Source organism: Liolophura sinensis, chromosome 11, assembly GCF_032854445.1.
Source record: "Liolophura sinensis isolate JHLJ2023 chromosome 11, CUHK_Ljap_v2, whole genome shotgun sequence".
Classification (NCBI taxonomy): domain Eukaryota; kingdom Metazoa; phylum Mollusca; class Polyplacophora; order Chitonida; family Chitonidae; genus Liolophura; species Liolophura sinensis.
In genome coordinates, this window is record NC_088305.1 from 4853045 (window position 1) to 4877645 (window position 24601).

Genomic DNA, 24601 nt, shown 5'->3' on the forward strand with positions numbered 1-24601 from the left:
TTTTGCTTGCCCAAAGTACATGTATTTTCTCTTGCTCAGGTTTCCCCAGGGCTCTGCCCCCATAATGCTGGCTGCCGTCGTGTAAGTGAAATATTCTTGAGTACGGCATAAAACACTAATCAGATAAATAAATCAAATAAATCTTGCTAAGGTGAAGAGAGCAAGTGTTAACTTTCAGCCCTGAACAAGTGACTGACTTTTTCTGCAGTGGAGTCGGAAGCAGGACGGCCATCCGTAGGACTTTTAGTTAAAAATAAAAAATAATAATAAAGCAGAAGTGAAGTGGAACCAATTTAATGGCAACCAACAAAATGAAGGCGCATGCACACACATGTGCATTGTTAAGCACTGTTAAGCTCATAAAACTGCAATAGATGTGTGCAAAGAATAAAAACCCTGTAGAATGATTTCATCTCCAGAGGCCTAGCGCCCAAAAGCGCTGTTCAGGTCTATTGTGTCTATATGTAACAGGGTGATACATGTATATACATGTAAGAAGCTCTAGCTGGAGGCAGTTTTCCTTTAATCTAATGATTCAAAATTAGATTACAAACCCAGAGATTGCTGGTTCAAATCCTCAGCTGCTAAACCCAGTCACATAGAAGACATTTCACACTCAAGATTTTATATGCTTATTGAAATCTAGCTAGTAGGGGGGGCATTGATACCCACTGTCCATGATCGTGTGTGAGCAGCTTAGTTGTCATTTTCACAAAATACTGTAGTTTACTGATTACTAAATTGACAAAAGTCAAGCGAGTTCCTCAAATTCCTGAAGATGGTTCAATAAACCGAAATGTAGGAGCAACATGTCGGTCCTTTCTCATGGTTGTCACTTTAATCTGATATGTTAATTAATAACCTTGTCACTAGCCCATCACTAGTCCATATTTTTGCTAATTTTTGTCTAATGCATTTGTGTGCTTGGCAGGTTTTTGCAATTCGGAGAAAAAAATGTCCCCACCTGGACCAGCTTAAAAAGCAGCTTGAGGAGTCAAATCCATACGGTCAAGTGGAGGCCGAACATAAGGTATTCTACAGTGTTATCAGGAATGCAGAAAATAGATGTCACGCAAAGATGGAGTGTTTCGTTGGCTAACATGTATGTTTATAGTCATGTCATATTAGTATTAATCTATCAACAGCTGGCTGGAAGCATGTGATTGAGTGGTTAATGTTGATTCATTAACAAAGACGCAAGATAGAGGTTCAAACCCTGCCTTGGTCAGGGAATTTGTAAACAAATTATTCAATGGTGCTCGCATTGGTGACACTGAATACCAAGTTTGCACAAATGTTTGTTGAATGCATGTTCACGGTCTTCACGGTATACTCATCATTATGTCACAACTGTTAAGGTTTATTTGTAACATCCTGAGGGTTGGTTTGTCTTGGGCACTCCGATTTCCTCTGCCCATAAAACTGACTGTCATCATACAAGTGAAAAATTTGTGAGTATGGTTTTCAACAACAATCCAATAATTAGATATTGACTGTTTTGTCATTTACCAACTACATGTACATGACACATGACCCTCCTATATAGATGCATTTATATATAGCCTTCGAACAGTTAGATCATATTGAAACAGAATGTTCAGCAATATGGGCCTGTTCTGTCCTCATGAAAGCATACATGAAACGCTTAGTTTTTATTTTATAATATGGAGTTTAGGATGCGGCGTAACATATATAAGTGCATGTACAATATAGCTTCTCAGTTGTTTTCGTTAGGTGTAAAAATGACTTTAATCTACAGTTTTCCTATTACGGCCTTAGTGGTTAATAGTCCGCAAATTATTGAAAAGTAAACATGCTGCGGTGGCGTCAGCGATGATAGCTGTCAGGATAACTTTGTTGATTGGAGAACCTAAAGTTGGGGGCGCTAAGCTACTCGCGTTCCCATTATGTTCAACGATGACGATTTCTCAGTTTCCCTGAGCATTCACAGAGGGATTATTTAGAACTATAGAGTAAGCCTCGAAAATGAAAAATTTCTTCTCGTTTTTTGGCACATTTTTCTGCATGTTCCTTAAGTAAAAGAAAGCTGAAATACATAGGAAGGTTCATCATACAGACAACTGAAAACTATGCCTAAAAATTACTTTCATTTATTTTTTCCGATTTTTAGCTCGCCTGTACAAAATAAGACAAAGTATTGTGAGAGGTGGGAAAAGTGTCGGTGTCTCTGTCAGTGTCCGGTTAAGCTTTTGTTTTCTTAGCTCATGTATAATGTTCTCTCATAGGTTAAGCTTTTCCTTTAGCTCCTGTACAGGCATAATGGGCTCTCATACGTAGTTTGATGGTTAAGCCTTTTCCTTTTAGCTCCTGTACAGGCATAATGGGCTCTCATACGTAGTTTGATGGTTAAGCCTTTTCCTTTAGCTCCTGTACAGGCATAATGGGCTCTCATACGTAGTTTGATGGTTAAGCCTTTTCCTTTAGCTCCTGTACAGGTATAATGGGCTCTCATACATAGTTTGACGGTTAAGCCTTTTCCTTTTAGCTCCTGTACAGGCATAATGGGCTCTCATACGTAGTTTGATGGTTAAGCCTTTTCCTTTAGCTCCTGTACAGGCATAATGGGCTCTCATACGTAGTTTGATGGTTAAGCCTTTTCCTTTAGCTCCTGTACATGTATAATGGGCTCTCATACGTAGTTTGATGGTTGAGCCTTTTCCTTTAGCTCCTGTACATGTATAATGGGCTCTCATACGTAGTTTGATGGTTAAGCCTATTCTTTTAGCTCCTGTACATGTATAATGTGCTCTCATTTTTTGATTGAAAGTTAACCTGTTTCTTTTAGCTCTTGTATAGTGGGCTATCACACAGGGATTGAAAGTTAGGCTTTTTTGACTCCCAAGTTTAAGGTGTGGTGTGTAAATCCACATTCTCAGATGGCGGGATAAGCTTTTCTTTAGCTCCTGTATAATGGCAATCATACATGTATGTGGATCTCCAACATACAGTGATAGAATGTTGTGTTTTGTTTGTGTTTTTTTTTTTTTTTTTTATGTTTCTTTTTGCCTGTGTACATCTACAAAGGGCCTGCTGATAGAAGGTTGAACCATTTTATTGGCTTGGGTTTTATAGGCTTTTTATAATGTTTTTGAATGATTTTAACTGATAGACTTTCAGTTCAAATATTTACCAGTTTTCTGTAGTAAACCTGCTCTCTACAAATTAAGCCTCCATGCAGGGTAACAATTTCTTGCATACAGGGTTTCTGTGACTTTTTGCTTATGAGATTTATGGACTTGGCCAGATTTACCATTTTTGTAATCAAGAAAAGTAGGTCTCAAACATGTAGGAGAACAAGACAAGTATTAGGTTCCTGTGGCGATTTCACCAGATTTGTCACCATTTTCCTGCTTTGTGGACATCAAGAACACATTCAGTCTGATTTCATTCTGTTCTCCTGTAAACACAGACTTCTACAAGCCTTTCCCGTAGGACTACAGTTTCTTATGCAATCACTTATCTAGATAAGCTTTTTGTCTCTCTAGATACCTTGCCATTTGTAGAGTGCAAGAATTTACCTTGGTGTATATCAGTTTATCTGGTATACACAGTATTTGCAGAAAGCTTCCACATCTGTATAAGTACTAGGAGCCTATGACGCTGGCCGATGCATGTGCCTTCCTACACTGTGACGGAAACCATCCACGCAGGTAGTATTTCTTGTCAGCTGAGTATTTACTCAGGCAATCAGAGGGCTGTAGTCATCACCCATAGTCCCCGGATAGCTAATCATCGGAAGAGACTTGTATATCAAAGACCACTCCAGTGAGTTGTTACTCAAAAACCCCACAATGATTTATTTATTTATTTGATAGATGTTTTACGCCGTACTCAAGAATATTTCACTGATACGACGTTGATCACTATTATGGTGGGAGAAAACCGGGCACAGCCCCGGGGGAAACCCACGGCCTTCCGCAGGTTGCTGGCAGACCTTCCCAGGTACGGCCAGCATGAGCTGGACTTGAACTCACAGCGACCACATTGGTGAGAGGCTCCTGGGTCATTACTCTGCGCTAGCGCGCTAACCGAGTGAAACCCCACAATGAAGTTTTTGTACTACCATAGCTCCGCAGGAACTCTGGCGTCACATCACCAATTTTTTCCTAATGTTCACCAGAAGGAAGGAATTTTTGGGAGGAACTCGTAGATAAAAAGAACTATTCAAACATTTATTATCGTCATTAGACTTCCTGTGACATCAGAGTTCCTAAACTCTGATAGTATGGTCCATACTGTAGAGATCTTTTCCTTTAAACCTGTACCCTTTGTTTTATGGTTTTATGTATCTTTTGGTAAACCCACTGTCAAAATTCACCTGAATGAGCTCTCCACAAGTTGTCTCATGTATTCTGTTCACATTTTAATATATGGTCAAAAACACTTTTCTTTCTGTCTCTCTGACACCTGAGGTCTTGAGTTCAGTTCCGGCTTCGGACAGGGAAATTTCAATTTCTAGGTCTAGGTTGTACAACATTTACAGAGTGGAATGGTAAACCTAGGATTTCTCCTCATGATAAACTGGCCATGTACATTTACATGAATGTACTGTATTGCTGAGTTCAATAAAAAAAAAAAAATAATTTGCCAGGTGTCATTTAATAAGCCATATTTAGATAATGATATTGCCAGATGTACATTTACTCCTACAAAAAGAGAGATGGTAGATTAGATTTGTAGAGAAATGGCTTTCATCATCAGATTATGAACAACAGCTGTTTGTACATGTACATTTACATTGTATTTGGTTTTCAAGGACCTGTATGGCTAGGTGGTCATTGTGCTAGCACACCACAATGACCCAGGAGTCCAGAACCAATGTGATCACTGGGAGTTCAAGTCCAGATCATGGCCTCAAGACCTTGTACATATACACACAGTTGTGATGTGACCAGAATTATCTCAAAACAATATTAAACTCGACACAGATATTAGCATAGCCATTTCTTGCCAAAGTGTGAACAAGTTTCATGTGTATTACCTTTTGGAAGACTGGTGTTCATTGTTTTATTCCACTGCCTCTGAATGCATATAAGATGTAACTCTTCCCATACCCCTTTGGTATTGCTCAAAACAACACCATATACACTGTATGTATATTATGACAGAAAGCAACTTTGTATAAAACTGAACATGATATACATAAAGTTGCCAGGTCAGATTATTTGTTGCAATGTCACATAATTGTGTGATCTGTTTTGTTATTGGGTTGTTTTTTTTTTGCCAGGAGCCTATTGCTTTATCTTTGTTGGTGCTTCCAGAATCCATTGCCTTATTTTTATTGCTGATTCTAGGAGCCTATTGCTTTATCTTTGTTGCTGCTTCCAGAATCCATTGCCTTATTTTTATTGCTGATTCCAGGAGCCTATTGCTTTATCTTTGTTGGTGCTTCCAGAATCCATTGCCTTATTTTTATTGCTGATTCCAGGAGCCTGTTGCTTTATCTTTGTTGGTGCTTCCAGAATCCATTGCCTTATTTTTATTGCTGATTCCAGGAGCCTATTGCTTTATCTTTGTTGGTGCTTCCAGAATCCATTGTCTTATTTTTATTGCTGATTCCAGGAGCCTATTGCTTTATCTTTGTTGGTGCTTCCAGAATCCATTGCCTTATTTTTATTTCTGATTCCAGGAGCCTATTGCTTTATCTTTGTTGCTATTTCCAGAAGCCAATTGCCTTACCTTTGTTGTTGTTGTCAAAAGCCAATTGCCCAATCTTTGCTGCTGTTTCCAGAAGGGAATTCTTCGTAATATCTTTGCTGCTGTTTCCAGAAGCCAATTGCCTTCTCTGTGTTGCTATTTCCTGCAGCCAATTGCTTCATTGTTACTGTTTCTAAGAGCAAACTGCCTTATCTTTGTTGCTATTTCCAGAAACCAATTGCCTTGTCTTTGTTGTTCTTTCCAGAAGCCAATTCTCTGATATTTGTTGCTTTTTCCAGAAGTCTTTTCCCTGATCTTTGTTGCTGTTCTCAGAAGCCAATTGCCTTATCTTTGTTACTGTTTCCAGGTCCCACTTGCTTGATCTTTGTTGCTGTTTTCAGAAGCCAATTGCCTTATCCTTGTTACTGTTCCCAGAAGCCAATTGCCTTATCTTTGTTACTGTTTCCAGGACCCACTTGCTTTATCTTTGTTGCTGTTTCCAGGAGCTAATTACCCTATCTTTTTTCTACTTCGAGATGCCTATTGCCTTATCTTTGTCACTGTTTCCAGAAGTCTTGGGCTTATCAGTGCTGTTGTTTGCAGAATCCTATTGCCATATCTTTGTTGCTGTTTCCAGAAGTCATTTGCCTTATCTTTGTTGCCACGTGTATTCCCTGCAGCTAATTATACCTAATCTTTGTTGCTACATGTATTTCCAGCAGTTAATTGCTAGATCTTTGTTGCTCTATGTATTTAATTGCCAGATCTTTGTTGCTCTGTGTATTTTGAGCATCTTATCATACCTGATCTTTTTTGTGTTTTTTTTTTTTGTTTTTTGCTTTTTTCAGAAGCTGATAGACTACCTGGCTGATAAATCTGGGATGAAAGCCACTGTTCCAGACATCGCCCAGCTTTATGACATTTTCTTCTGCCAGGTACTGAAGAGTTTTGCTATAAACTTGGCTATGAGAGTGTAAACACAAAGAGTCCTAAATAAACCCAAATCAAAGAAAATAAACAAATAAGTACATGAATTTAAACAAATAGATCAATCCATTCTCAGTGGTGCAATAAATGTATGGTATATATGTCAGGGAAAATCAAACTGAAATTGTTTGATTTATTTATTTATTTATTTGATTGGTGTTTTATGCCACACTCTAGAATATTTCATTAATGACAGCAGCCAGCATTATGGAGGGAGGAAACCAGGGAAAGTGATTGACCCCTAACTCTCTGTACATATTGCTCCACGTAAACATGTTTCTGGGTTTTTGCAAATTTAAACCGTCATAATCCCATGTTATTCTTGAAGGAAAACGGAGCAAAAATATATATGTAAAGCTTAACTTTGTTTTGTAACTAAATAAAATATGTTTAAGCCAAACTGAAATTCCATTACCATAAACTACGAGTAGCGTAAAGAAGATGATAACAAAACGTTTGTGTACATGATAAGTATCAGGGACCAATAGGCCTGCTCCGAATTAACTGCCTTGTTACACGATCAAAATCTTATGACGTAGCACAAGATTAGTTTTTGAGGCGTGGAACAATGAAAAGTGGGACCTGGCCTATAACAGCATGCAGTATGTAGGTAATGTCACAACAGTGTCAAATATTGTCTAGGTAACAGAATGCTATAAAACATGATATCAGCCTTTAAGAGTTGCAGAAATATCAAGAGGTTGTAAATGAAGGTGATGTTTTCAGCGTATGTGTGTGCTGAAAATGTATGATTAAGGGCCTGATTTTAAAATTAGCACCGAATGGTTTTAAAAAATTCATAACGAGTATCTTGGACGTTCCAAACGAGTTTACAAAATTAAATGCTGCCTTAAAGCGAGGTCATCAACTAGCTTATTCCACTTTAACTGAGAAACTTCCCACTCGCTATTTTCTGAAGTCCCACCTAACCACCGCATACTCATAAAAAATGCACCTTTAAAATGGGAAAGTGATCTCAAGGGAGATGATTCGCTGTTGCCCTATTCTATAAAATCATGTCTGATTTACATGCAAGTCAAATTCTGAGATATAATGGTACGCGTAGAGCTTATTTTGGAAGCAGTAGAAGTAAATATTTTGACGGCGTCATGAATGTTACAGGCACGTTTAAAGTCAGATGTGTCAATGCTCCAACTTTCAATACCCAACTCAAGTCATTGCTTTTTAAGATGTTTTGCTGTTTTAAATTGTGTATCCTGCATTGAACTTTGACACCATTTTGCACAATTAGCATGGGGTAGAAATTCTCTAAATTAACTTCTTCATTTACTATAAATGACCAAAAATTTCATCCATGATTAAGTTGCTCATTTTTCCAGATTCTGGAAGTTTTGTTGATTTTAGAAAGATGCTTTGAGAGGTGTTTGAAAGGTAGGATGATATCCTGCTGGCAAAATGTAAATTTTAGTACCAGAATTAATATTTCATGACATATGTTTGTCTCCAAAACTGCTTTGTGGTCGAATTTATAGGTCATTTAGGGTAAGAGGAGAAATGTTGTGATTGAAGTTTATGTGAATCAACTGTATCGGTTCACTATTTAAGTGTAGAAACGTTGTGATTGAAGTTTATGTGAATCAGCTGTATCGGTTCACTATTTAAGTGTAGAAACGTTGTGATTGAAGTTTATGTGAATCAACTGTATCGGTTCACTATTTAAGTGTAGAAACGTTGTGATTGAAGTTTATGTGAATCAGCTGTATCGGTTCACTATTTAAGTGTAGAAACGTTGTGATTGAAGTTTATGTGAATCAACTGTATCGGTTCACTATTTAAGCGTAGAAATGTTGTGATTGAAGTTTATGTGAATCAACTGTATCGGTTCACTATTTAAGTGTAGAGATGTTGTGATTGAAGTTTATGTGAATCAACTGTATCGGTTCACTATTTAAGTGTAAAAATGTTGTGATTTTGTAGAAGCAGAATAACCTAACCCAGTACTGGCCTGAGTGGATGAACAACACCATGTTCCGGACGCTGAAGGAATTCCAAGACAAAGTTGTGACGGTGTCGCACTCTGTGCCTGAAATCAACAGGTTTTTAGGAGGTACCATACATGTCATGTTGACTTGCAGACTACATATGTTAAATTGGCTGGCTTTAAGTTCACTCAAAGTGTGCTTTTTATGAGTTTCTAGCCATCACCTTGACCCTCACTTCATGCATGGCTCATTCTGCCGAAGGAGTGTTCATGCCACAACAGTTGTTCATTAATTGGCTGTCATTAGGCCAGAATCACCTGAGCAAAGAGATAAAAATCATCTGGCCAATGAAGTCAAAAGTCACCTGGATAATTAGGTCAATGAGGTCAAAATGACTGGGCAAAGAGGTCAAAATCACTGGGCAATGAGGTCAAAATCGCCTAGGTATTGAAACCGAAATTATCAGACTGAAGAAGTCAGTTAGGTCAAAATCACCCAGGCAATGAGTTCAAAACTACCTTGATAATGAAGTCAGAATTACCAGGCTAATTAGGTCAAAATCTCTGGGCAAACAGACCGAAAACACTTAGCAAAGAGGTCAAAATCACCAGGGCAATGAGGTCAAAATTACCTGGATAATGAAGTCAGAACTACAAGGCTAATTAGGTCAAAATCTCTGGGCAAACAGACAGAAAACATTTGGCAAAGAGGTCAAAATCACCAGGGCAATGAGGTCAAAATCATCTGCTCAGTAAGGTAGAAAGGTTCTAGATTTGAGGTAGAAATCACCTGTTTAATGAGATAGAAGTCGTCTGGGTAATGAAGTCAAAATCACCTGGCCAGTGAGGTCGACATCACTTGGGTAGTGAGGCTTAAATCCAGCTCTGGCTGAGTTGGTATAATCAGGATATGCGCCAGGAACCAGGTGGTTGGTGGTTTTTCTCCAGACTCTCCAGGTTCTTCTACCCATGAAGCGAAGCTCAGGTATCACGATCTCGAAGCAGCGCTGCAGTGCGCATGCGCCACTACCTAGTATTAAATGCAGCTTGGCAAGATGGGGAGAGACACTGCCGGGTTTAGAAATTATTGGGCGGCTGGTTTTCAGTTGTCTCAGTGTCGTTTAAACTCCGCACACATTGGTAGACCTATATAAACTACAGAACTGCAGAAAAACAGACGTTTCTGGAATTTTCACTTGTAAAATTGCATTTGTGACATATATATTGATTAGCGGAGTTCAACTGAACATCGGCCAGTAGAATCCCTCAATTCGATATGCATGACACATTGTCAAAAAATGTGTTTCTCAAACTTTGAAAGCTAATTATCAGTCATTCATAACAACTAGTGGCATTTACAACTTGCACTAAGACTATCTGACAAAAATTAAAGTTTATTTGAAACATCGTTGTGTAAACCGGCTGGCAGTAAAACACTATATGAGTTCACGCTAGGAATAATTCTGGAGAAACGACGACAACAGGGACACGACTCAATACAGAACTTTCTGAGTGAAAATCCAAGTTTGGCACGGTTTGACATATATACACAGCTATTTACTTATTTCTATGCATAGAAAAAATTATATAGGACACATCACGGAATAATATGTAAAAAAATTCTATAAACATTTGAAAGCCGAGAAGACAAAGTTCATCATTGGGGACTCTGTGAGATGGGTGGGAAGTTGGGGGGTCACTTTTTGCGACTTAGCTTCCGGTCCGTCTTATAGAATATGGCACTGACGAACAATTCAGCAACAATGTTGTAAAAGCCGTTATGAACTTGGCCAATCACTAGCACTGAAAGTGTTACGTGATAATTGTCACGTCAATAAACCTACATGTATTACCTTTCGGCTGTCAGTGTGGTTTTTTACAGTGGACAGGGAGATATCGATGCAATAAAGTGGTTTTAAGGGTTAGTTTTAGTGTTAAACTGATGCATTTTGAACCACACATGTGTGAGCAGGGAACTGAGAACGTCTGCCCATGTCACGATGTTTACATGTTGGACAGGATACAGCAGTAATTTGTCAGGGTGAGCTGGCAAGAAAACTGCCTCGGGAGAGTCATTACATTACTTTGCTACGAAAATATCTTCCCAAAATCTGAATGAAAGGATCTGTTATCAATCAGAAGATCTGCTATGTCCACGAACATCGCTTTGAGCAAGCGCCAAATTAAAAGAAAGATCGTCCCTTAGAACACGGAACAGAGTGAATACTCTTTGGTTGGGTATCAGGCGTTTTTCTTTGTATTTTTCATTGTCATATTGTTTAATACCAATGGTAGGGGAGATGATGGCGCAGCAGTGCACAATAAAGGGAAGTATGATTTAATATTTCACTGTTTCATAGGCCTCTAGAGAAACATTAGATGTATGAATCATAGTAATGTCGCAAGTCAACATACCTTTGTTTTTTGCAAAAATTGAACTTTTTGAAATTAAATTATATATCTTAAGGTAAGAAATAATCCTTGAGTTGATAGACATGGCTAACGTGAGGATCATTTGGTCCGTTTTTTCAGCCTAACCCTGCCACATACTCAGGCAAATGCGCTGCCTTCCGTACACGTTTATACCACAATCCTATAGGAATGAATAGGCCTGCCCATCATAAGCATGTTTATGAAGTAATAATTTGCGCATTTCTACATCTCCTGCGTCTCTTTATTCGTTAAATTAAAAATATGTAAAGGACAAACAGGTGCTATAGTGTAAATAACACCGAAGAGCAAAATGCCAATGGCAGTGTGCTCGCCATTATGTTAAGAGACAGGCCAAGCTGGTGTGTTTATGTGCCTTTTCGAAGGTGAGGCTGCATATCTAGGTAGACGCGCGTGCAGTTTTTGAGATCGTATGGTGACTCATTGAAAAATTCTGAAGTACAGTATTAAATACCACAGCTTTATTAATAGCGAGTGTAAAGATAAAATCATTCTGCATCATTCAGTTAAATTGTGCTTTCTACATCGAGGATATAGCCCACAGCTGTTTGAAAATAATCAAACCATGGAGGTAGAATAGATTTCACATCCATGATCAAACTGAAGAAAAAAAAAGTGTGAACATAAGTCCCTGGAGTCACAAAGCAATTTTAGACTTAAGTCAAAATTCAAATCACTTTCACGTTTTTATTTTTCACGTAACGCAGTCAAACTATTGCTTGACAATGTAAGTTCTGGGTAGAAGGATATTGAATTTCATCTAAAATAATGAAACCAACATAACAACTTTAGCAACTGAAGTTTTGACTTAAGTTTAAGTTCACTTTGTAATCGCGGGGTTTGCGTGCTTATTTGGAGATATATATTTGTATATTATTTATTATCTGAAATGATTTTTTAGGATATTTTTCTGCTGATATTGTTATCTTTTCAGCCATTTTAATGAGTTTCTTTAAATATGTATTGTATTTTTTTTATAAGATGTAAGTCATTTATTTATTTTTTATTTTTTTTTTTGTATTTTTAGAAATCATGTAAAACTTCTGAGGAATATATATTAGAAATTAATTTTTAAAAGTTTTATTCTTAAATAAGGTGTAGACGGATACCCATGCTAAATTAAATCCTAAATACTAAGAATTCATAAAATATCCTTTTTATGGTATATTAAAAGTATTTTTGATTGAACAACACAGGCCTTCATGAATTTCATAGAGTGAAAGCTGCAGGCTTGCACACAACAACACATCATGGCTCATACATAGCAACAAATAATAGCTCCCACACGTGGCAAAATATAATGGTTCATGCACAGCAACATCTAATGTGGTTTATACACGTAGCAACAAATCATACATGTAGCTCCCCGTATATGAAATGGCTCATACACACAGCAGCAAATCATACATGTAGCTCCCCGTATATGAAATGGCTCACACACATAGCAGCAAATAAGACATGTAGCTCCCCGTATATGAAATGGCTCACACATATAGCAGCAAATCATACATGTAGCTCCTCGTATATGAAATGGCTCACACACATAGCAACAAATAAGACATGTAGCTCCCCGTATATGAAATGGCTCACACACATAGCAACAAATAAGACATATAGCTCCCCGTATATGAAATGGCTCACACACATAGCAGCAAATCATACATGTAGCTCCCCGTATATGAAATGGCTCACACACATAGCAGCAAATCATACATGTAGCTCCCCGTATATGATATGGCTTACACACATAGCAGCAAATCATACATGTAGCTCCTCGTATATGAAATGGCTCACACACATAGCAGCAAATCATACGTGTAGCTCACTGCATATGAAATGGCTCACAAACATAGCAACAAATCATACATGTAGCTGCCCGTACATGAAATGGCTCACACACATAGCAACAAATCAGACATGTAGCTCCCCGTATATGAAATGGCTTACACACATACATGTAGCAGCAAATCATACATGTAGCTCCTCGTATATGAAATGGCTCACACACATAGGAGCAAATCATACATGTAGCTCCCCGTATATGAAATGGCTCACACACATAGCAGCAAATCATACATGTAGCTCCCCGTATATGAAATGGCTCACACACATAGCAGCAAATCATACATGTAGCTCCCCGTATATGAAATGGCTCACACACATAGCAGCAAATCATACATGTAGCTCCCCGTATATGAAATGGCTCACACACATAGCAGCAAATCATACATGTAGCTCCCCGTATATGAAATGGCTCACACACATAGCAACAAATAAGACATGTAGCTCCCCGTATATGAAATGGCTCACACACATAGCAGCAAATCATACATGTAGCTCCCCGTATATGAAATGGCTCACACACATAGCAGCAAATCATACATGTAGCTCCCCGTATATGAAATGGCTCACACACATAGCAGCAAATCATACATGTAGCTCCCCGTATATGATATGGCTTACACACATAGCAGCAAATCATACATGTAGCTCCTCGTATATGAAATGGCTCACACACATAGCAGCAAATCATACGTGTAGCTCACTGCATATGAAATGGCTCACACACATAGCAACAAATCATACATGTAGCTGCCCGTACATGAAATGGCGCACACACATAGCAACAAATAAGACATGTAGCTCCCCGTATATGAAATGGCTTACACACATACATGTAGCAGCAAATCATACATGTAGCTCCTCGTATATGAAATGGCTCACACACATAGCAGCAAATCATACATGTAGCTGCCCGTATATGAAATGGCTCACACACATAGCAGCAAATCATACATGTAGCTCCCCGTATATGAAATGGCTCACACACATAGCAGCAAATCATACATGTAGCTCCCCGTATATGAAATGGCTCACACACATAGCAACAAATAAGACATGTAGCTCCCCGTATAAGAAATGGCTCACACACATAGCAGCAAATCATACATGTAGCTCCTCGTATATGAAATGGCTCACACACATAGCAACAAATAAGACATGTAGCTCCCCGTATATGAAATGGCTCACACACATAGCAACAAATAAGACATGTAGCTCCTCGTATATGAAATGGCTCACACACATAGCAGCAAATCATACATGTAGCTCCCGGTATATGAAATGGCTCACACACATAGCAACAAATAAGACATGTAGCTCCCCGTATATGAAATGGCTCACACACATAGCAACAAATAAGACATGTAGCTCCCCGTATATGAAATGGCTCACACACATAGCAACAAATAAGACATGTAGCTCCCCGTATATGAAATGGCTCACACACATAGCAACAAATAAGACATGTAGCTCCCCGTATATGAAATGGCTCACACACATAGCAACAAATAAGACATGTAGCTCCCCGTATATGAAATGGCTCACACACATAGCAACAAATAAGACATGTAGCTCCTCGTATATGAAATGGCTCACACACATAGCAACAAATAAGACATGTAGCTCCCGGTATATGAAATGGCTCACACACATAGCAACAAATCATACATGTAGCTCCCTGTATATGAAATGGCTCACACACATAGCAGCAAATCATACATGTAGCTCCCTGTATATGAAATGGCTCACACACATAGCAGCAAATCATACATGTAGCTCCCCGTATATGAAATGGTTCACACACATAGCAGCAAATCATACATGTAGCTCCCGGTATATGAAATGGCTCACACACATAGCAACAAATCATACATGTAGCTCCCCGTATATGAAATGGCTCACACACATAGCAGCAAATCATACATGTAGCTCCCTGTATATGAAATGGCTCACACACATAGCAGCAAATCAGACATGTCGCTCCCCGCATATGAAATGGCTCACACACATAGCAGCAAATCATACATGTAGCTCCCGGTATATGAAATGGCTCACACACATAGCAACAAATAAGACATGTAGCTCCCCGTATATGAAATGGCTCACACACATAGCAGCAAATCATACATGTAGCTCCCCGTATATGAAATGGCTCACACACATAACAGCAAATCAGACATGTAGCTCCTCGTATATGAAATGGCTCACACACATAGCAGCAAATCATACATGCAGCTCCCCGTATATGAAATGGCTCACACACATAGCAGCAAATCAGACATGTAGCTCCCCGTATATGAAATGGCTCACACACATAGCAGCAAATCATACATGTAGCTCCCCGTATATGAAATGGCTCACACACATAGCAGCAAATCAGACGTGTAGCTCCCCGTATATGAAATGGCTCACACACATAGCAGCAAATCATACATGTAGCTCCCGGTATATGAAATGGCTCACACACATAGCATCAAATCATACATGTAGCTCCCGGTATATGAAATGGCTCACACACATAGCAGCAAATCATACATGTAGCTCCCCGTATATGAAATGGCTCACACACATAGCAACAAATAAGACATGTAGCTCCCCGTATATGAAATGGCTCACACACATAGCAACAAATCATACATGTAGCTCCCCGTATATGAAATGGCTCACACACATAGCAGCAAATCATACATGTAGCTGCCCGTATATGAAATGGCTCACACACATAGCAGCAAATCAGACGTGTAGCTCCCCGTATATGAAATGGCTCACACACATAGCAGCAAATCAGACATGTCGCTCCCCGCATATGAAATGGCTCACACATATAGCAGCAAATCATACATGTAGCTCCCCGTATATGAAATGGCTCACACACATAGCAACAAATAAGACATGTAGCTCCCTGCATATGAAATGGCTCACACATATAGCAGCAAATCATACATGTAGCTCCTCGTATATGAAATGCAGTTATGGTGGTAGTACTTCGAGCAGAAAACTGAGTTAAACCTACAACTATCCACAGGTTGTTGCCAGGGTCTTTAAACATACGACCAGAGAAGGAACCAGCTTGCGTTGGACTTTAATGTGGTATGATATAAAGACTTGCTTGCAGAGCACCATACAATGGTTCATGCACAAAGCAGCGTGTAATGTCTTATGTCATAAAAGTAGCAACATATTATATAGCGTACACCTAATTGGCAAGTACTAGGTCCCATATCTGACAACATATAAGGCCCCGTACAACAGATTATATCTTGTAATTCCTCATACACACTGTTATATATATAATGATTTGCACAAAAGAACATTAAAAAGCTGCAAGTGTTATTCTTAGATTACCGAGACATGTCACACTCTGATCGCAGCTCCGATCGTAGATTTGTTTATGTTGTCCACAGGTCCAATTGTGGCCAGGATGGTGAAGAACATGAAGACAAGACTTGAGGATAAGGAAAGCCCTCTGAGGATGTACATGTTTTCTGCCGTGAGTTCAGGCCCTAAATACTATGTCTACTACTGCTGATTTCGTCAGGCCCTAAATATTATGTCTACTACTGCTGATTTCGTCAGGCCCTAAATACTATGTCTACTACTGCTGATTTTGTCAGGCCCTAAATACTATGTCTACTACTGCTGATTTTGTCAGGCCCTACATACTGCCACTCCTGACATCATGAGACCCTGACTATACTATCACTATTGACTTCATCAAGCCATAAATACTGCCACTATTGACTTCATCAATTCCATATGTACAGCAACTGTTGACTTCATCATACCCTAAATACTGCCACTGCTGACTTCATCTGTCCCTAAATACTACCACTGCTGATTTCACCAAGCCCGAGATGCATGCACTACCAATGCTGACTTCATCAGGTCAGAAATACTATCACGTCTGACTTCCTCAGGCCTTAAATACTACCACATCTGACTTTATCAAGCCTTAAATACTACCACTGCTGACATCACCAGGCCCTAAATACTACCACTGCTGATTTCACCACACTCTAGATGCATGTATGCACTACCACGTCTGACTTCATCAGGTCATAAATACTACCACATCTGACTTCATCAGGCCCTAAATACTACCACTTCTGACTTCACCAGGCCCTAAATACTACCACTGTTGACTTCATCCTAAAGCTAGGTGATGTTGGTCCAAGGTCAAAGGGCTTGTGCCACTTTCATCAGCGGGGTGTTTTCAGAAATGTCAGACACATTTTTACAATCTTGTTGCAGTGTAAATGCAGTCGAGGTCACTGGCAATGTCCCTGTACGTGTATTTCATGGTTTCAGCACGACACCACAGTATCAGCGTTACTGAGCGCTCTGCAAGTGTTTAACCCGACCGTCAACCCGCCCTACATCAGCTGTGTGATGGTGGAGCTGTACCAAAGGGCAGACAACTCTAGCTATGTGCAGGTCTACTTCAGGAATGACTCTACCGGGCAAATCCCTCCACACAAACTCCACATTCCAGGTGTGTTCTCACATGACTGTTGTTGCTGTAAGATAACACGTTCCAGCTGTCAGCAAAGTAATCACTGTACAGATAGTGCATGGAATCACACCCGGGTTGAGTCATACCAAAGACAAGAAAAAATGGTGCCTTTTCTTGCTGTACTGCACTGAGAAGTTAGAGCAAGGAAACAGGACTGGTCGGCCCAGTGTCAGTATAAAGTGACTGGATGGGGGGCGTCATGTCTGGTGCCTTTGACATTATACCTTGTGATGTGGATTTGCTCTGTTACAAGAAGGCTCAGTATATGTGCACACACATAATACACATAATGACTCCTCGTTGCCATGTGACTGAAAAATTGTTATGTACAACATAAAACCCAAACCATACATAGACAGATATTGTATGATTTGAGACAGGATATCACACATTGTCAGCTTTAGAGTGAGTGAGTGAGTGCTTGAGATTTAACGTGGTACTTAACAGTATTTCAGTCATATGACGACGAAGGAATGCCTGTAATGTGCCTCCTTGTCGCAAGACGGATTTCCGTCACTCTATTATCTAGTGCTGCTTCACTAAAACGACTGACCGAAGGCAAGTAAAGAATACATGGAACGGCTGGATTTTGTTCCTTGATATGCAGTTTGAAATGTGTCCTGACATATGAAAGTACGAACAAACTTGCCAGATTTCTTCTTTTGGGTGTAAAAATGTCTTTAAACTGACAGTAACACCCCAGCGGTAAATCAGGAAATTGAATAACATGATACAGTCATGATGTCAGCAATGACAACCGGGGATTTGCGCGAGAAAAACTTTACTGTAATAATGGCACAACATTACAGTCTTCGGCAACAGCCCAGATTCCAATTTCTTCATTGTCCTCGAACTGGTAGCGCACCAGCGTGGTGCAATGATGCTGGAGCCTCCATGGCCGTGAGCATCCCACCAGTTGGGGTTACTGTGAGATGTAGTCCAGCTCATGCTGGCTTCCTCTCCGGCCGTACGTAGGAAGGTCTGCTAGCAACCTGCGGATGGTCATGGGTTTCCTCTGGGCTCTGCCAGGTTTCCTCTCACCATAATGCTAGCCAATCAAACACCAGTCAAATAAATAAAAAAATATCCCATATCACAACATGTACATATTTATGACATCACAAGAATTGTGGATTAAACGCATACCAACTCCTATTTGAAGTGGTAACAGCCACTTGGACATGAACTTTGCAGTTGCAAATGTTTACTTTATACCACCTTCCATTTCCCCAATATTCCAGGTTGTGCCAGCTCTGACTGTGAGTTCTCCAATTTCCTAGAGGTAACCAAGAGCTTGAGTTTGCCTGAAGCAGATCTGAAGAGAGAATGCAATAAGAAAGTTTTTCCAAACAGTGAGTTTAGTTGATTGTGACAGAGCTGTGTTATGAAGCAGTTTTGTTTCAGTTTACTGTCCTGTCCATTTAGAATCTTAAATAAATGTATTTCATCTAAGAAATAATGGCTTCATTCACTGTGTACATTTATCTGCGGTAATAAATGCAGTAAAAAAGGAAGTGTCCATTGTATTTTTGATGAGGTCGCAGACCAAGTCAGAAAATGGTGGACAGGCGTGAATCATAAACTTGATGTAGCTAACAGATTGGCAAGGGCTAAGTTCAGTTGTTGAAGCTACAGCAATTATCAGCAGTGTATGCACTCAGTACACTAGCTGTCTATACACAATTTGAAGATGTTACCACCAGCTACTGACACTCGATCTGCTTTACATAGCCACTATGTGGTGTCACTAACAATATGTAGCCCAGGATGAAGGCCTCCATGCTGGGATATCACGTGCACGTCATTGTCACTACAATACTCAGACATTCGTATTGGAGATACATGTAGCTAGGGTTTGTGTGTGATTGACGGAAAACGAAACGTTTTTGTATTCATATTCTTCGTGACATAAACACCGGATGCCTTTGACTAGACTTTTGATAGAAAGTTAAAATAAGTAAATTATGCATTTGCAGAATGGCGATTACTTTTCAGTGTTTAGACTTCATAGTTTAAATAATAAAATTTGGGTTTGTGAACACATGACTGTAGAGTGAGTAATCCGTCCTTAAATTTAACATGTTGACCAACATGCATGCGATTTGTAGGCTATATATTGTATGGACTCCCATTGGGTGATATCTGCATATTTGTTTTCATTAGAGCAGGCAATATAATTGACACTTATCTACTGTCGCTTTCAATGTCTGCAGTTGGAACGGCCCTGCTGAAACCAAAACCATAATTCTGACAGTTTATAGTTGCAGGAAAAAATTCACTGCATATATGCTTCGACATATATATGGAGTTGGTGTCTCTATTCTATACTCCTTGTAATATATGGGTGGGATGGGAATGAGGCAGTCTCCCACTTACTTGATTTGTGCTTTGTGTATGTGTGTCAGGGGGTTCCAGGTAGCAAGCAGGGCAGAAAGAGCCATCTCTCACTACCCTATCTGTTTCACCTGCTGCTGGTTGGGACAGTTGCAGAGCCAGCTGTCATATTTGTCCTTACTTATTGTGTAACTGTGGCAGTATTTTTTTTCCTTTTTTGTTTTAATATGAAGGCCTTAGGGAAGAACAGTTTTGTACAAATTGGCCAAGGTGCCTTCACTTTATAATAAAGATATTATATTTAACATCTGTGTTGGAGAATGTAACAGATTGGTAATTTCACCTACGTGTATCAGTACTGCCCAAGCTAAGACCATGGGCCAATTCCACAAAGTTATTTCTGACTTTAAATTTGAAAGTCAGAAATTTTTTCATAGAATTGTCCCCAGATTCCAAGCCTGAAAATAGGCTTCTGACTTGTTTTTTGTTTTTTTTAAGACCTGTACCCTACTCTTTGGAGAAATTAAGTGATAACCTATACCATACTGTCCAACTGTAACAGGCATGAGGATTTCACTATTCTCAACCCTGATATCTATAACACTATTCTCAACCCTGCACTATATCAACTCTGATACCTATAGCACCATTCTCAGCCCTGGTATCTATAACCTTATGAGGCATGAGGACTTCGTGGAAACGATCGTTCCGTTTCCGTGTCGGTTCCGTGGTAAAAAATTTCACGGAACCGAAAGTTCGGTCCCCCACACAAAAAGGCTTGGCTACTCACTCAGGACTGCGGAGTAAACATTAAACAGAGTTAATTGCCTGAAGACTTCAGTTGTGAGCCTTCAAAATCACTAGGCGCATGTACGTGTACTTTGTTACCAAGGAGTGGTCTCACGAAATATGGACCTTTTTCAATCTCTCTGTGTACAGCAAGCCTGTAGTGCTATCTGCCACGCTATCTGTCACGCATGACAGGAAGTTATTTATTTATTTGATTGGTGTTTTACGCCGTACTGAAGAATATTTCACTTATACGACGGCGGCCAGCATTATGGTGGGAGGAAACCGGGCACAGCCCGGGAGAAACCCACGACCATCCGCAGGTTGCTGGCAGACCTTCCCGCTTACGGCCGGACAGGAAGCCGCTAGCGCGCTAACAGACTGAACCATGGAGGCCCCCCTTGACAGGAAGTTGCACAGCCATTTGAATTACATGTAAGACAGAAAGCCAATCAAAGGTTCTTGACCAAGAAAGTTGTGATGCATATGAAATTCGTGTTCTGAGACTTATTTGATTGCAAGGCTGTCGTGAAAGTTGTATATAACACATTCTGCATTGTACTCATCGGACAGGGGAGATAACTCAAACTGGCAGAGTACCCAGTTCACGCCCTAATTTATTCCGTAGTTTGCAGTCAGATATCTCAATCATTCAGTGACATTTGACACATTTTAATCAGAAAGGTTGAGGGATTATGGTAATTTTTGCTTTACAAAGTAAATGAAAATAAACCTACAGGAAACACCAAACACCAAACTTCATTTGATGAAATACTATCAATACTAAAATGGTAAATTGGTTCCCAGAGTAGAAATTGTTGGAAACCATAAAACGTTGCCCACCTTTCACAACGCAACTGAAAAACTGGTATCCCAGCAGTTCTGAAATCCTCACGCCTGAACTTATTCTCAACTCTGGTATCTTTCAGCCACAAGTATCACCATCCTTATCCTTGCTGTTTTGTTGATGGTGGTCATTCTGATCAGCATCAGCTACTTTTACCTGAGGCGTAGGAAGGCCACACGGTACGAGGAGTATCGTCTGACAAATAGACAGGCAGATGACGATGATGAGGAGGACCCATGAGCTGTGGTGAGTTCTCTGAGGGACAGCCGTGTGGTGCACAGGTGATGTGGAGGCTACTTGTACTCTACATGTCGGTGCACAAGGAGCTACGTGGTGTTGAAGGGAGCCACTGTTTGTGTAACACTTAATCAGTGGTGCACAGATGGTGTTGATACAGTGTGTGTCATATGTTTTTTTTTTAATGTTCAGAATGAGTGAATGTCTTAATTTGCATCCTGGATACATGTATGTGGCATTCAGCCATATTCAATCATTCATTCATTCATCCATTCAGGTTTTATATTTGTATTTATAATCTGTAAATAAACTGCATGTAAATAACAGTATATTCCAAAGTGTGTAATCATGATAGCAGTCTATGCATCGTGCAGTTGTGGCTGCAAGTGTGGAAATAATTTTTGAGTGGGTACAGATCATAATGTCAAATTTTCCAGTTTTTTGAATTAATTTAATAAATAAAAAAGTTACAAAGTTATTTACACGTCAGCTTCAGTTGTCCCAAACAGTTGGCCCCTGACCAAATGTCGTTTGGTGCAGGACATCTTGTTGCTTATTTCTAGGCTGTTGTAGTTAACATACCGGGTTAAGGGCATCTCAAAACTGGTATAGAGAAACGGCTTTATAGCATAATAGGCCTATACAGTTTGTGGGTTCTGTCATTATGACAGCAGAGTGACATTCCATTGCAAAGGGCATGTTTAAGGGGAATATTTGCCAATCTTTAACATTGCAGTATGCGCATTAAGGTAAAATTACCACCTAAATATTATTGTTTGTGGAATATTTGAAACCCAAACCCACCCAAGAACATTGTTTTTAAGAATATCATACTCAAATCCTGTTTCATTAGTTTTGTATATTCTGTATGTATACCTCCTTGTTTTATAATTGGCAGACTGACCCAAGAGTGCTAAAAAGCTCCAACATCACATCATAAAGGGACATCACTCTGTTGCTGTAAATTGTGAAACCCTGTATATTGTGTGGAAATTTTTGTAAGAGGAAAGATTCTTTATTCAGGAGAAATTCTGTCATAATATTAATAATCACATCACAATCTCTTTATGTATGTGTATGTAGACTATATATCTGAATACATTATATACTTTTAATTAATTAATTAAAATGGGTAAGAATCTGATGCCTACATGTACATTTCATGCCTTAGCAGTTTCAGAAATCTGCGAAATGCTCGCACAATAAGAATGCACCTTCTTGTGGATGTGAGACTAGACTGTGATCAAGCCAACAATGTATAGACCTTGTACTTTTGCATTTTATGTACATACAGGTTACAATGTTTAAGATGATATCGACATTCAGCAATTTCTTGTTATATATACTCATTGTGCGTATATACTCATGCACTACATGCATGTACAAGCCAGAAAAAGTGGTGCTAAAAAAAAGTGTTTGCTTATTTTAATGTCTTGTATAAAAGTGACTACTTTAAAATGACATACTGTTACATGCATCACGATATGAATTCATGTGGTGCCTTGGGTTTTGTCTCTCCCTGATGTGATAATTTATACATTGCAGGGTTGGTACATGCATGGTACCTCTGTACAGAGTAATACCTTCACTGTCATCTTCCCAGTAAATAGATGAGATGTACATATCAGTACACTAGTTTTGGATGTCACTACAAAGTACTTCATTATGACTCAAAATTTGGCTTTAAATGTATTTTGGCACCATCAAGTTAACGGTCAAAATATTGAATCATTGTGAAATCTTTGCTCTTTGAGTTTCTCTGCTTGGGTATTACTCTAACATAGCTGTGTTAGTCACAACTTTTCTGGCTGTGTAGATTTTCCTGTGCTATTTTGATTGTTTTGCCCTCTGTGTTCAGAACATGTACAGTTTTAATAGGCTAAGCTTGATCAATTTTCCAATTCACAAGTAACTTTTTTTTCTCTCCTGGTGAAGATTTTCACCTAGTTATGTTAGTTGAGATTTTAACCTGGATGACTTGACAACTGAAATTCTGACGTGGTTAAAGTTCACCTCCCTGAGATACTGATCTGGCTGAAACTCTGATGTGGTTAAAATTGACCTGCCTGAGATACTGACTAGACTGAAACTCTGATGTGATTAAAATTGACCTGCCTGAGATACTGACTAGGCAGAAACTCTGATGTGAATGAAATTGACCTGCCTGAGGTACTGATCTGGCTGAAACTCTGATGTGATTTAAATTGACCTGCCTGAGATATTGATCTGGCCAAAACTCTGATGTGGCTAACATTGACCTGCCTGAGATGCTGATCTGGCTGAAAGTCTGATGTGGTTAAAATTTACCTACCTGAGATACTGATCTGGCTGAAACTCTGATGTGGTTAAAATTGACCTGCCTGAGATACTGACTATCGCTGATGTGTTTAAAATTGACCTGCCTGAGACGCTGACTAGGCTGAAACTCTGATGTGGTTAAAATTGACCTGCCTGAGACGCTGGCTAGGCTGGAACACTGATGTGGTTAAAGTTGACCTGCCTGAGACACTGGCTAGGCTGGAACACTGATGTGGTTAAAGTTTACCTGCCTGAGACACTGACTAGGCTGGAACACTGATGTGGTTAAAGTTGACCTGCCTGAGACACTGGCTAGGCTGGAACACTGATGTGGTTAAAGTTGACCTGCCTGAGACACTGGCTAGGCTGAAACTATGATGTGAATGAAATTGACCTGCCTGAGATACTGACTATCGCTGATGTGTTTAAAATTGACCTGCCTGAGACGCTGACTAGGCTGAAACTCTGATGTGGTTAAAATTGACCTGCCTGAGACACTGGCTAGGCTGAAACTCTGATGTGGTTAAAGTTGACCTGCCTGAGACACTGGCTAGGCTGAAACTCTGATGTGAATGAAATTGACCTGCCTGAGACGCTGACTAGGCTGAAACTCTGATGTGGTTAAAATTGACCTGCCTGAGACGCTGGCTAGGCTGGAACACTGATGTGGTTAAAATTGACCTGCCTGAGACACTGGCTAGGC

General features: G+C 39.5%; 1 protein-coding gene across 1 annotated transcript in view; it reads left to right on the forward strand.

Moving 5' to 3' along the window:
* LOC135477497 (testicular acid phosphatase homolog) overlaps nt 1-24123 on the forward strand; it is a 42880-nt gene extending 18757 nt beyond the window's left edge. The window contains exons 5-12 of the mRNA XM_064757618.1: nt 932-1030; nt 6507-6593; nt 8584-8713; nt 16285-16370; nt 17189-17372; nt 18635-18745; nt 21446-21609; nt 22499-24123. Of these exons, the coding sequence (XP_064613688.1) occupies nt 932-1030; nt 6507-6593; nt 8584-8713; nt 16285-16370; nt 17189-17372; nt 18635-18745; nt 21446-21603 (855 nt within the window). The 3' untranslated portion in view covers nt 21604-21609; nt 22499-24123. The remainder of the gene's footprint in view (nt 1-931; nt 1031-6506; nt 6594-8583; nt 8714-16284; nt 16371-17188; nt 17373-18634; nt 18746-21445; nt 21610-22498) is intronic.
* The last annotated feature ends 478 nt before the right edge of the window (nt 24124-24601 follow it).